The following is a 14,503-nucleotide window of genomic DNA, read 5'->3' as shown; positions in this document are numbered from 1 at the left end:
AACGAAATCAATTAATATGGAACGTTTATAATCAATATGAACGGGACATTTCAGTTGGTATCTGAGCGTTGGTCTTAGAGAACCAGAAAATTGCATTTGTGTGTCTTACCGAGTTTGTTAGGATGCATTAGTGAGTCTGGACTTCGACCGTGTTTTTCTTCAAAAACGATTGCTTAACATTTTTTGTTGGAAACTATATATTATTAACATGTAAATATTATGTGATATATTAATCTCTTAACGTGTTTGATATTGTGTGATAGATGTCTACCTCTAGTATAAATCCCATTGATTCACCTAATAATAATGAAGAGTCGAATATATTTTGGGAAGATTCACAAATTTCGGAAGAGGAACCGGAAGAAGAAGAACCGGAAGAGGAGGAACCGGAAGAAGATGAACCAGAAGAGGAGGAACCAGAAGAAGAGGTTCCGGAGGAAGAAATATTGATACCTATAGTAAATCGATTAAATAAAAGAAAATCCTCAACCAACAGACCAAAGTTAATAATGGTCAATGGTGTTTCCGCCGAGGAAGCAAAATATTGGCAAGATTACCAATTTTCCGATGAATCGGATCCCGATGAGGATTCCGATGATGTTATAGAAATTACCTTGACCCAATTTAATAAAGCGAAAGAAAATAATAAGGGAAAAGGTATAAAAATAGAGAAACCCGATTCCAACCCCGATGAACTTTATATGTATCGACAACATCCGTATTTCCTAAAATGTAATAATGACCCGGGAACCTCTAAACCACCAGGTTTTTCTAAACCATTGTGGAAAACGACGGCTCGTATTAGATGAACACCATATATTCCTAGAAAATTAGGAAAACGAACCAAGTCCGAAGAAGAAGAAACCAGTGATTCAGATTAGAGGGTTGTAATCATGTTGTATATTATATGTATTGTAGTGTGCTTGTACTTTTATGTTCTATGTAAAAAAAATTGCTTGTATTGTTTGTTAATTATCTTTTACGAATCTAATCCTTGTCTATTTTACAGTATAAAAACAAAATGGACGTTAAGGGTAGACAACCGAATATTTTTTAAGAGCTACCAGAGGATATGATTGAGGAAATCTTGTCCAGAGTCGGTCAGAATTCATCAGCACATTTAGTTATGGCGAAATTAACTTGTCAAACATTTGAAAGACTTTCCAGAAATGCCTTAGTTTATAAAAGGCTTTCCTTTGATAGGTGGGGTATATCACATTGGGGAGACCGTAAGTTACACCGTGTTTTCTTTAAAGCGTTAAATGCGGGGAACCCAAATGCAATTTTACGCTACGGGTTAAGAACCTATTTTGACTCAACATATCCCAACATAGGATTTCGTGAATTAGAAAGAGCTTCTAACATGCAACATAAAGAAGCATGTTATGCTTACGGGTTAGTGATGTTCGCTTCTTACCAAAGTGAGAAAAAGAACATCGGATTGCAGCTTTTTAATAAAACCTTCCCACAAGTGACGGATTCAGTAGTTGGGGTGAGAAACAAGGTTTTTAGATTATTACGAGGATGTTGGACATTACGAAACCCTCATCCTTTTGATGACATTACAACATGCTGCCTAGCCAATGGTCATAACGGTTATTTTCCACAAGACCAAGGATGGGAAGTCGTCTTAGTAAAACCAGAATGCATGACTTGTTTCTGGACTTATGAATTACGTGTTTTTATTTCCTTTGCTGAACAACGTGCGTATTAACTAGATTTATCTTCAAAACTGTCATGTATCATAGTATACTATATTTCATGTTATATGTAATATAGCGAAGTTGTAAGTTTGAAGAATATTTGTATGTGATATATTATTATAATCAGTTTTTCATATGGAATTTTAGTAGTTGAATTGTATATTAGCTACTAAGTATGAACTTAACGGGTAGGTAGTACCCGAATTTAAACTTATAAAACGCTAATATGAAGAAAAAGCTTTTATAAATGAGTTCATATTATGCTACGAAATACTATTGACTACTCTTAATATTCTGTATGATTAACTCGATTCAGTTGCTATTTTGAAGGAAATGGCACCGACCACTCGACACACCATGAATATGAGCGAAGAGGAATTTCGTACCTTTCTTGCTGCAAACATAGCCGCAGTACAGGCTGCGCCTCATACCAACAATAACTCTGAATCTAGCAATGCAGCTAACGGCGCAAGAAATCGTGTAGGATGCTCCTACAAAGAATTCACTGCCTGCAAACCTTTGGAATTTGATGGAACCGAAGGACCAATTGGATTGAAACGGTGGACCGAGAAAGTCGAATCGGTGTTTGCCATAAGTAAGTGTACTGAAGAAGACAAAGTTAAGTACGCTACGCATACCTTCACAGGTACTGCGTATGGTGGAACACCTATCTTGAACAGGTAGGACAAAATGCTGCTTACGCACTACCGTGGTCAGCATTCAAGCAATTGATGAACGAGCAGTACCGTCCTAGAAACGAAGTCAATAAACTCAAGGCAGAACTTAGAGAGTTACGAACACAAGGGTTCGGCGTTACCACATATGAACGACGATTCACAGAGTGCCTATTGTGTTCGGGAGCATTCGAAGATGAAGAAGAGAAGATCGACACGTTTGTAAAAGGGTTACCAGTAAGGATTCAAGAAGATGTGAGTTCACACGAGCCCGATTCTATACAGAAGGCAAGTCGAATGGCTCATAAACTCATAAATCAGATTGAGGGAAGAATTAAAGAGCAGGCGGCCGAAGAAGCCAATACGAAACAACTCAAGAGGAAGTGGGAGGAAAACGGTGACAAGAGTCACCAGTACAACAACAACAACAATTACAACCATAATCGCAACAACTATCCCAACAACCGAAACAACAATCGCAACAATAACCGCAATCCTAATAATAACTACAACAAACATCCCAACAACAACAACAACAACTAAAACAACCGTTTCAACAACAATAACAACCCCAAAAACAACCTCAATAACAACAACGGCAACAAAAACCAAAAACAGCCATGTCATAGGTGTGAAGAAAATCATCAGGGGTTTTGCACGACATTTTGCAACAGGTGTAAAAGAAATGGTCATAGCGCGACAAAGTGTGAGGTCTACGGACCAAAATTTAACAGAACTAAAGGAACAAATAATGTCGGAACAAGTAATGCCGAAACGAATAGTGTCGGAGCAAGTAATACCAACGCTGTTTATTATAAATGTGGAAAACCGGGCCACATTATTAGAAATTGCCCGAATCAGGGGAATACTAATGGGCAGCACCGTGGAAGAGTTTTCAATATTAATGCGGCAGAAGCACAGGAAGACCCGGAGCATGTTACGGGTACGTTTCTTATTGACGATAAATCTGCTTATGTTTTATTTGATTTGGGGGCGGATAGAAGCTATATGAGTAGAGAATTTTGTGCTAAATTAAGTTGCCCATTGACACCTTTGGATGATAAATTTTTACTCGAATTAGTAAATGGTAAATTAATTTCAGCAGATAATATATGTCGGGATAGAGAAATTAAACTGGTGATGAAACGTTTAAGATAGATTTAATACCAGTCGAGTTAGGGAGTTTTGATGTAATAATTGGCATGGACTGGTTGAAAAAGGTGAGAGCAGAGGTCATTTGTTACAAAAATGCGATTCGCATTATGCGTGAAAAAGGAAAACCTTTAATGGTGAACGGAGAAAAGAACAACGCGAAAATAAATCTTATTAGTAGTTTGAAGGAGCAAAAACTAATAAGAAAATGTTGTTACGTCATTCTAGCACACATCGAGGAAGTTAAACCTGAAGAAAAGAACATCAGTGATGTTCCCGTCGCAAAAGAATTTCCCGATGTATTTTCAAAAGAATTACCGGGATTACCCCCACATCAATCCGTTGAATTTCAAATAGAATTTGTACCAGGAGCTGCACCAATAGCTCGTGCTCCATACAGACTCGCACCCAGCGAAATGAAGGAACTTCAGAGCCAATTACAAGAACTTTTAGAGCGTGGTTTCATTCGACCAAGCACATCACCAAGGGGAGCTCCTGCTTTGTTTGTCAAGAAGAAGGATGGTACATTTAGGTTATGTATCGACTACCGAGAGTTGAAAAAACTTACCATCAAGAACCGCTACTCACTACCTAGAATCGACGACTTATTTGATCAACTACAAGGCTCATCGGTTTATTCTAAGATTGATTTACGTTCTGGGTATCATCAAATGTGGGTGAAGGAGGATGATATTCCAAAGACTGCTTTTAGGACGCGTTACGGTCATTACGAGTTTATGGTTATGCCGTTTGGGTTGACTAACGCACTAGCTGTGTTCATGGACCTCATGAACCGAGTGTGTGGACCATACCTTGACAAGTTTGTCATTGTTTTCATCGATGATATACTTATTTACTCAAAGAATGACCAAGAGCACGAAGAACATTTGAGAAAAGTGCTAGAGTTGTTAAGGAAAGAAAAACTGTATGCTAAGTTTTCAAAGTGTGCATTTTGGTTGGAAGAGGTTCAATTCCTCGGTCACATAGTGAATAAAGAAGGTATTCAGGTGGATCTAGCAAAGATTGAAACCGTTGAAAAATGGAAAACCCCGAAAACTCGGAAACACATACGCCAGTTTTTAGGACTAGCTGGTTACTACAGAAGGTTCATCCAAGACTTTTCCAGAATAGCAAAACCTTGACTGCATTAACGCATAAAGGGAAGAAATTTGAATGGAAGGATGAACAAGAGAAAGCGTTTCAGTTATTGAAGAAAAAGTTAACTACGACACCTATATTGTCACTACCTGAAGGGAATGATGATTTTGTGATATATTGTGACGCCTCAAAGCAAGGTCTCGGTTGTGTATTAATGCAACGAACGAAAGTAATTGCTTATGCATCTAGATAATTGAAGATTCACGAACAGAATTATACGACGTATGATTTGGAATTAGGCGCGATTGTTTTTGCATTAAAGACTTGGAGGCACTACTTATATGGGGTCAAAAGTATTATATATACCGACCACAAAAGTCTTCAACACATATTTAATCAGAAACAACTGAATATGAGGCAGCGTAGGTGGATTGAATTGTTGAATGATTACGACTCTGAGATTCGTTACCACCCGGGGAAGGCAAATGTAGTAGCCGACGCCTTGAGCAGAAAGAATAGAGAACCCATTCGAGTAAAAGCTATGAATATAATGATTCACACTAACCTTACTACTCAAATAAAGGAGGCGAAACAAGGAGTTTTAAAAGAGGGAAATTTAAAGGATGAAATACCCAAAGGATCGGAGAAGCATCTTAATATTTGGGAAGACGGAACCCGGTATTAGGCTGAAAGAATTTGGGTACCAAAATTTGGAGATATGAGAGAAATGGTACTTAGAGAAGCTCATAAAACCAGATACTCAATACATCCTGGAATGGGGAAGATGTACAAGGATCTTAAGAAACATTTTTGGTGGCCAGGTATGAAAGCCGATGTTGCTAAATACGTAGGAGAATGTTTGACGTGTTCTAAGTTCAAAGCGGAGCATCAGAAACCATCAGGTCTACTTCAACAACCCGAAATCCCGGAATGGAAATGGGAAAACATTACCATGGATTTCATCACTAAGTTGCCAAGGACTACAAGTGGTTTTGATACTATTTGGGTAATAGTTGATCGTCTCACTAAATCAACACACTTCCTGCCAATAAGAGAAGATGACAAGATGGAGAAGTTAGCACGACTGTATTTGAAGGAAGTCATCTCCAGACATGGAATACCAATCTCTATTATCTCTGATAGGGATGGCAGATTTATTTCAAGATTCTGGCAGACATTACAGCAAGCATTAGGAACTCGTTTAGACATGAGTACTGCCTATCATCCACAAACTGATGGGCAGAGCGAAAGGACGATACAAATGCTTGAATACATGCTACGAGCATGTGTTATTGATTTCGGAAACAGTTGGGATCGACATCTACCGTTAGCAGAATTTTCCTACAACAATAGCTACCATTCAAGCATTGAGATGGCGCCGTTTGAAGCACTTTATGGTAGAAAGTGCAGGTCTCCGATTTGTTGAAGTGAAGCGGGGGATAGACAGATTACGGGTCCGGAGATAATACAAGAAACTACCGAGAAGATCATCCAAATTCAACAACGATTGAAAATCGCCCAAAGTCGACAAAAGAGCTACGCTGACATTAAAAGAAAAGATATAGAATTTGAAATAGGCGAGATGGTCATGCTTAAAGTTTCACCTTGGAAAGGAGTTGTTCGATTTGGTAAACGAGGGAAACTAAATCTAAGGTATATTGGACCATTCAAGATTATTGAACGTGTCGGACCAGTAGCTTACCGACTTGAGTTACCCCAACAACTCGCAGCTGTATATAACACTTTTCACGTCTCGAATTTGAAGAAATATTTTGCTAAAGAAAATCTCACTATTCCGTTAGACGAAATTCAAATCAACGAAAAACTTCAATTCATTGAAGAACCCGTCGAAATAATGGATCGAGAGGATAAAAGACTTAAGCAAAAAAAGATACCAATTGTTAAGGTTCGATGGAATGCTCGTAGAGGACCCGAGTTCACCTGGGAGCATGAAGATCAGATGAAGAAGAAATACCCGCACCTATTTCCAGAAGTTTCGTCAACACCTCCAACTGCTTAAAAATTTCGGGACAAAATTTATTTAACGGGTAGGTACTGTAGTGACCCGAACTTTTCCATGTTTATATATATTAAATGAAATTGTTATTTACATGATCAAGTGTTTCCAACATGTTAAGCAATCGAACTTGTTAAGACTTGATTAATTGAAATAGGTTTCATATAGACAATTGACCACCCAAGTTGACCGGTGATTCACGAACGTTAAAACTTGTAAAAACTATATGATGATATATATATGATTATATATATAGTTAACATAATATTATGATAAGTAAGTATCTCATTAGGTATTTTAACAATGAGTTATATACATAAAATTGAGTTTATTGAATTAAGAAACTCGAAACGATATATATAACGATTATCGTTATAACGTCTTACTAAATACATATGAATCATATTAAGATATTGATACACTATGTTTAATCATGATAAATGATAAGTAAACATGTCATTAAGTGTATTAACAATGAATTACATATGTAAAAACAAGACTACTAACTTAATGATTTCGAAACGAGACATATATGTAACGATTATCGTTGTAACAACATTTAACTGTATATATATCATAATAAGATATATTAATATATCATAATATCATTATAATGTAATAATTTAACATCTCTTTAGATATAATAAACAATGGGTTAACAACATTTAACAAGATCGTTAACCTAAAGGTTTCAAAACAGCATTTACATCTAACGACTAACGAAGACTTAACGACTCAGTTAAAATGTATATACATGTAGTGTTTTATTATGTATTCATACACTTTTGAAAGACTTTAATACACTTATCAAATATACTTCTACTTAACAAAAATGCTTACAATTACATCCTCGTTCAGTTTCATCAACAATTCTACTCGTATGCACCAGTATTCGTACTCGTACAATACACAGCTTTTAGACGTATGTACTATTGGTATATACACTCTAATGATCAGCTCTTAGCAGCCCATGTGATTCACCTAACACATGTGAGAACCATCATTTGGAAACTAGCATGAAATATCTCATAAAATTACAAAAATATGAGTAATCATCCATGACTTATTTACATGAAAACAAAATTACACATCCTTTATATCTAATCCATATACCAACGACCAAAAACACCTACAAACAGTTTCATTCTTCAATTTTTTTCATCTAAGTGATCTCTCTCAAGTTCTATCTTCAAGTTCTAAGTGTTCTTCATAAATTCTATAAGTTCTAGTTACATAAAATCAAGAATACTTCCAAGTTTGCTAGCTTACTTCCAATCTTGTAAAGTGATCATCTAACCTCAAGAAATCCTTCTTATTTACAGTAAGATATCTTTATAATACAAGGTAATTCTCATATTCAAACTTTGGTTCAATTTCTATAACTATAACAATCTTATTTCGAGTGATGATCTTACTTGAATTTGTTTTCGTGTCATGATTCTGCTTCAAGAACTTTCAAGCCATCCAAGGATCCTTTGAAGCTAGATCTATTTGTCTCTTTTCCAGTAGGTTTATCCACAAAAATTGAGGTAGTAATGATGTTCTTAACATCATTCGATTCATACATATAAAGTTATCTTATTCGAAGGCTTAAACTTGAAATCACTAGAACATAGTTTAATTAATTCTAAACTTGTTCGCAAACAAAAGTTAATTCTTCTAACTTGACTTTTAAAATCAACTAAACACATGTTATATATCTATATTATATGCTAACTTAATGATTTAAAATCGTAAAACACGAAAAACACCGTAAAACCGGATATACGCCGTTGTAGTAACACCGCGGGCTGTTTTGGGTTAGTTAATTAAAAACTATGATAAACTTTGATTTAAAAGTTGTTCTTCTGGGAAAATGATTTTTCTTATGAACATGAAACTATATCCAAAAATCATGGTTAAACTCAAAGTGGAAGTATGTTTTCCAAAATGGTCATCTAGACGTCGTTCTTTCGACTGAAATGACTACCTTTACAAAAATGACTTGTAACCTGTAATTCCAACTATAAACCTATACTTTTTCTGTTTATATTCATAAAATAGAGTTCAATATGAAACCATAGCAATTTGATTCACTCAAAACGGATTTAAAACGAAGAAGTTATGGGTAAAACAAGATTGGATATTTTTTTATTGTTGTAGCTACGGAAAATATTGTAACAATTATATACAAATCATATCCTAGCTAACTTATATTGTATTATACATGTATTCTAATATATTATGTAATCTTGGGATACCATAGACACGTATGCAAATGTTTTGACATATCATATCGACCCATCTATATATATTATTTGGAACAACCATAGACACTCTATATGCAGTAATGTTGGAGGTAGCTATACAGGGTTGAGGTTGATTCCAAAAATATATATAGTTTGAGTTGTGATCTAGCCTGAAACGTGTATACAATGGGTCGTGGATTGATTCAAGATAATATATATCGATTTATTTCTGTACATCTAATTATGGACAACTAGTTGTAGGTTACTAACAAGGACAGCTGACTTAATAAACTTAAAACAGTAAAACGTATTAAAAATGTTGTAAATATATTTTGAACATACTTTGATATATATGTACATATTTGTTATAGGTTCGTGAATCGACCAGTGGCCAAGTCTAACTTCCCGACGAAGTAAAAATCTGTGAAAATGAGTTATAGTCCCACTTTTAAAATCTTATATTTTAGGATGAGAATACATGCAGTTTTATAAATGTTTTACGAAATAGACACAAGTAAATGAAACTACATTATATGGGTGAATGATCGAAGCCGAATATGCCCCTTTTGCTTGGTAGCCTAAGAATTAGTAAACCGATCTACTAATTGACGTGAATCCTAAAGATAGATCTATTGGGCCTAACGAACCCCATCCAAAGTACCGGATGCTTTAGTACTTCGAATTCGTTTTTATCATGTCCGAAGGATTTCCCGAAATGATAGGGGATATTCTTATATGCATCTTGTTAATGTCGGTTACCAGGTGTTCACCATATGAATGATTTTTATCTCTATGTATGGGATGTATATTGAAATATGATATCTTGTGGTCTATTATTATGATTTGATAATATATAGGTTAAACCTATAACTCACCAACATTTTTGTTGACGTTTTAAGCATGTTTATTCTCAGGTGATTATTAAGAGCTTCCGCTGTTGCATACTAAAATAAGGACAAGATTTGGAATCCAAGCTTGTATGATATTATGTAAAAACTGCATTCAAGAAACTTATTTTTGATGTAATATATTCTTATTGAAAACCATTATGTAATGGTCGTGTGTAAACGGTATATTTTAGATTATCATTAGTTGATAATCTACGTAATGCTTTTTAAACCTTTATAGATAAAATAAAGGTTATGGTTGTTTTAAAAATGAATGCAGTCTTTGAAAAACGTCTCATATAGAGGTCAAAACCTCGCAACGAAATCAATTAATATGGAACGTTTATAATCAATATGAACGGGACATTTCAATTAGTTTATCCGGGCCCCATCATATCACTGTTAAATTAAGAGCGCTCAAAGTGAAACTTAGGGAATGGATTACGCAATCTAGGAAGGAAGAAAAAGCTCAGTTAACAGAGTTAGTTGATAATATTAATGAGTTGGATTGTTTAATTGATTCGGGCCTGGCTTCAAACAATCAAATTGATGAGCGTAACAGTTTGTTTCAAAAGAAGGAAGATATTAACAAATTTGCTACTCTTGATTCTTTACAAAAAGCTCGTATTAAGTGGGATATTGAAGGTGATGAGAACTCTAAGTTCTTTCATTGTTCAATTAAACATAAAAGAAAACTTCAAAATATTCAAGGTCTTATGATTGATGGGACATGGATTGTGGATCCGATGACGGTAAAAAACAAGTTTTTTTGATTATTATAGTCACAAGTTTGATGCGGTGAATTCTGGTGTTCAATTCAACATTGCTAATCCGTTAGTCACACTTAGCCCAGAAGACAATTTGTTCCTTGAAAGAGAGTTCGATGACGTCGAGATTAAGTTGGCGGTTTGGGATTGTGTTAGTTTTAAAGCCCCGGGACCCGATGATTTTTCATTTAAATTCATTAAAAAGTTTTGGGATTTAATTGGAGCCGTTATGTGCAACGATATTCTTGCTTTTTTTTGCCTCGGGGTCGATGCCTAATGGGGCAAACTCAGCTCTCTTTACTATGATTCCAAAAGTCAAAAACCCGACTCTTGTAACGGACTTTAGGCCTATTTCTCTAATAGGTTTTTTTTATAAGACCATATCGAAACTACTGACTAATCGTCTTACAGGTATCATCGATAAAATAATTTCTACTACACAATCCGCATTCATTGCAGGAAGGCAAATCCTTGATAGCCAACTGATGTTAAGTGAGATAATTAAATGGCACGAGAAAAACAATCGTAAGATGCTGCTCTTCAAAGTCGATTTTGAGAAAGCTTTCGATTTGGTTAGTTGGGAATTCTTAATATTCTTGATGAGATCCCTTGGTTTCGGGATCGTTGGTGCGGATGGATTATGGGTTGTTTACAGTCTGCTAGAACTTCGGTTCTTGTAAACGGGAGCCCTACTCGTGAATTTCCCATTAAAAGAGATCTTCGTCAAGGAGATCCTCTTAGCCCTTTTTTGTTCATGATCGTAATGGAGGGCCTTCATTTGGCTCTTAATAAAGCCAAAGAATCTAATTTCATTCGTGGCATTTGTTTTGGATCAAATGCGTTATGCTTGTCTCACTTTATTTATGCTGACGATGTCATCATTATGTCGGAATGGAGGACGCGCGAATTAGGTAACATTATCCAACTTCTTAATGTTTTCTATTTGGTTTCGGGCCTTAAAATAAATGTTGCTAAGTCCCATGTTTATGGCATTGGCGTTTCTCCTCAAATCGTTAACATGGTGGCTGGGTATTTTGGTTGTAGCGTGGGCTCTTTTCCAACCACATATCTTGGTATTCCGATTGGATCTAATATGAAACTTGTTTCGAGTTGGGATGATCTTATTGGTAAATTTAATAATCGTCTTGCTTCATGGAAAGCGCGTCTATTATCGTCGGGTGGTAGACTCACTCTTATTAAATCGGTTTTGGGGAGCGTGGGAATTTACTTTATGTCTCTTTTCGTTTTCCCGGTTACGGTTATTAATAAGATTGAAGCAATCATAATGAGATTTTTTTGGGGTTCCAACAACTCTAAACGAAAAATGGCGTGGGTAAAATGGGATAATGCACTTGCTTCTTACGAAAAAGGTGGACTTAATATTTGTAGCTTAAAAGCTTTTAATCTTGCTTTAATCCTTAAGTGGAGAGGGCGCTACTTTAATTCTACGAATGACATGTGGGTTAAAGTTATTAAAGCTATTCATGGAGATTGTTTTGAAAAGGTGAACGGAAGTAGTCCATGGGCTAATATAGTGTCGACATGTTGTAAACTTACTACTGATAATATTATTCCTCAAAACCTTTTTTACTGGCACGTTGGTAACGGCCAAAAAAATGCATTTTGGTCCGACCCCTGGTGTGGTCTTGTTCTGCTTCGAGATCGATTTAATAGATTATATCATATTGATGTGAATAAAGAAGATAAAGTTGCTGATAAACGGGTTAATGATTCTTGGAATTGGTCTTGGGCTCGTGAGAACATAGGGTCAAGAAACCTTGCCGCGCTTGACTTACTCACATGTGAATTCGAAAGTATGCTATTTTCGGATAGAGAAGATTATTGGAAATGCTCTCTTGATGGAGATGGCAGTTACACGGTTAAAAATTCACGGAATCATATTGATAAAGTTACTCTTCCTTCTCATCCAATAGAGACTTCATGGTTAAAAACATTACCGAAGAAGGTTAACGTTTTTTTGTGACGTTTCAAGCGTGATGCTCTCCCGGTGAGAATGAATTTATCCGCAAGAGGTATTATGGTTAATTCGATCGATTGTCCCTTATGCAACTCGAACTCGGAAAACATTAAACATTTATTCTTTGAATGTCATGTGGCTGTAGATCTTTGGAGTCTAATTCAGGTTTGGGTAGATTGCAATTTACCTTATTTTAATTGTTGGGTGGATGCTGTAGCTTGGATTGATGGTGCCTCTTTAGTATCTACTTCAAAGCTTCGCCTTCGTTCGATCATAATAGATGTAATTTACTTGATGTCATTAAACTTTTTTCTTTTCGTTGGCTAAAAAATAGAAGCCGTGATGTTGCTAATTGGAACACATGGCTTCTAAGCCCGTTGTAATTCTCCTTCAGCGCCATGCTGAGGAGTTTCGTTGTATTTTTCTCTTAGCGCCATGCTAGAGAGTATTCTTTTATATATATATATATATATTTATATATATATATATATATATATATATATATATATATATATATATATATATATATATATATATATATATATATATATATTCTTTTGCCGTTAAAAAAAAAATATGAGCATTATATGCACTTTCAGATGTTATCTTTAAAATCAAATCAATGGAAATTCGTTCGAGGCTACGATTATTTAGCTTTTAATACTCAAGGTTGGTTTCCTCTTCCTGGTATTTTATTCAATGGAGCGCTTCACTGGCTTGTGAATGATACAAAGATTAAGAATAAGAACGTTATTCTTTCGTTTGATTTATCTCTAGAGGAACTTAAAGAAATCCCCCAACCCGGTGATACAATATATGTACGTGATAATCAACCCTTACTAGGGTTGTTTGATGAATGTTTATGCATATCTGGTTCCTATAATATTCTTACTGATCACACCCCCATATGGGTGATGAATGTAGTGACCCGAACTTTTCCATGTTTATATATATTAATTGAGATTGATGTTTACATGATTAAATGTTTCCAACATGTTAAGCAATCAAACTTGTTAAGACTTGATTAATTGAAATATGTTTCATATAGACAATTGACCACCCAAGTTGATCGGTGATTCACGAACGTTAAAACTTGTAAAAACTATATGATGACATATATATGGATATATATATATAGTTAACATGATACTATGATAAGAAAACATATCATAAAGTATATTAACAATGAACTACATATGTAAAAACAAGACTACTAACTTAATGATTTTTAAACGAGACATATATGTAACGATTATCGTTGTAAAGACATTTAATGTATATATATCATATTAAGAGATATTCATACATGATAATATCATGATAATATAATAATTTAAAATCTCATTTGATATTATAAACATTGGGTTAACAACATTTAACAAGATTGTTAACCTAAAGGTTTCAAAACAACACTTACATGTAACGACTAACGATGACTTAACGACTCAGTTAAAATGTATATACATGTAGTGTCTTAATATGTATTTATACACTTTTGAAAGACTTCAATACACTTATCAAAATACTTCTACTTAACAAAAATGCTTACAATTACATTCTCGTTCAGTTTCATCAACAATTCTACTCGTATGCACCCGTATTCGTACTCGTACAATACACAGCTTTTAGATGTATGTACTATTGGTATATACACTCCAATGATCAGCTCTTAGCAGCCCATGTGAGTCACCTAACACATGTGGGAACCATCATTTGGCAACTAGCATGAAATATCTCATAAGATTACAAAAATATGAGTAATCATTCATGACTTATTTACATGAAAACAAAATTACATATCCTTTATATCTAATCCATACACCAACGACCAAAAACACCTACAAACACTTTCATTCTTCAATTTTCTTCATCTAATTGAACTCTCTCAAGTTCTATCTTCAAGTTCTAAGTGTTCTTCATAAATTCCAAAAGTTCTAGTTTCATAAAATCAGGAATACTTTCAAGTTTGCTAGCTCACTTCCAATCTTGTAAGGTGATC

The 14,503-nt window shown here is 35.0% G+C and overlaps 1 protein-coding gene across 1 annotated transcript in view; it reads left to right on the top strand.

Moving 5' to 3' along the window:
* LOC139841056 (uncharacterized) overlaps positions 1 to 12,510 on the top strand; it is a 28,616-nt gene extending 16,106 nt beyond the window's left edge. The window contains exons 2-6 of the mRNA XM_071831289.1: positions 10,136 to 10,420; positions 10,542 to 10,677; positions 10,751 to 10,889; positions 10,986 to 11,098; positions 11,182 to 12,510. Coding sequence (XP_071687390.1) covers positions 10,136 to 10,420; positions 10,542 to 10,677; positions 10,751 to 10,889; positions 10,986 to 11,098; positions 11,182 to 12,510 — 2,002 coding nt within the window. The remainder of the gene's footprint in view (positions 1 to 10,135; positions 10,421 to 10,541; positions 10,678 to 10,750; positions 10,890 to 10,985; positions 11,099 to 11,181) is intronic.
* Positions 12,511 to 14,503: the final 1,993 nt, after the last annotated feature.

Source organism: Rutidosis leptorrhynchoides, chromosome 4 (genome assembly GCF_046630445.1).
Source record: "Rutidosis leptorrhynchoides isolate AG116_Rl617_1_P2 chromosome 4, CSIRO_AGI_Rlap_v1, whole genome shotgun sequence".
Lineage (NCBI taxonomy): Eukaryota > Viridiplantae > Streptophyta > Magnoliopsida > Asterales > Asteraceae > Rutidosis > Rutidosis leptorrhynchoides.
The sequence above is the reverse complement of the archived record's forward strand: the minus strand, read 5'-3'. Positions and strand labels throughout refer to the sequence as shown.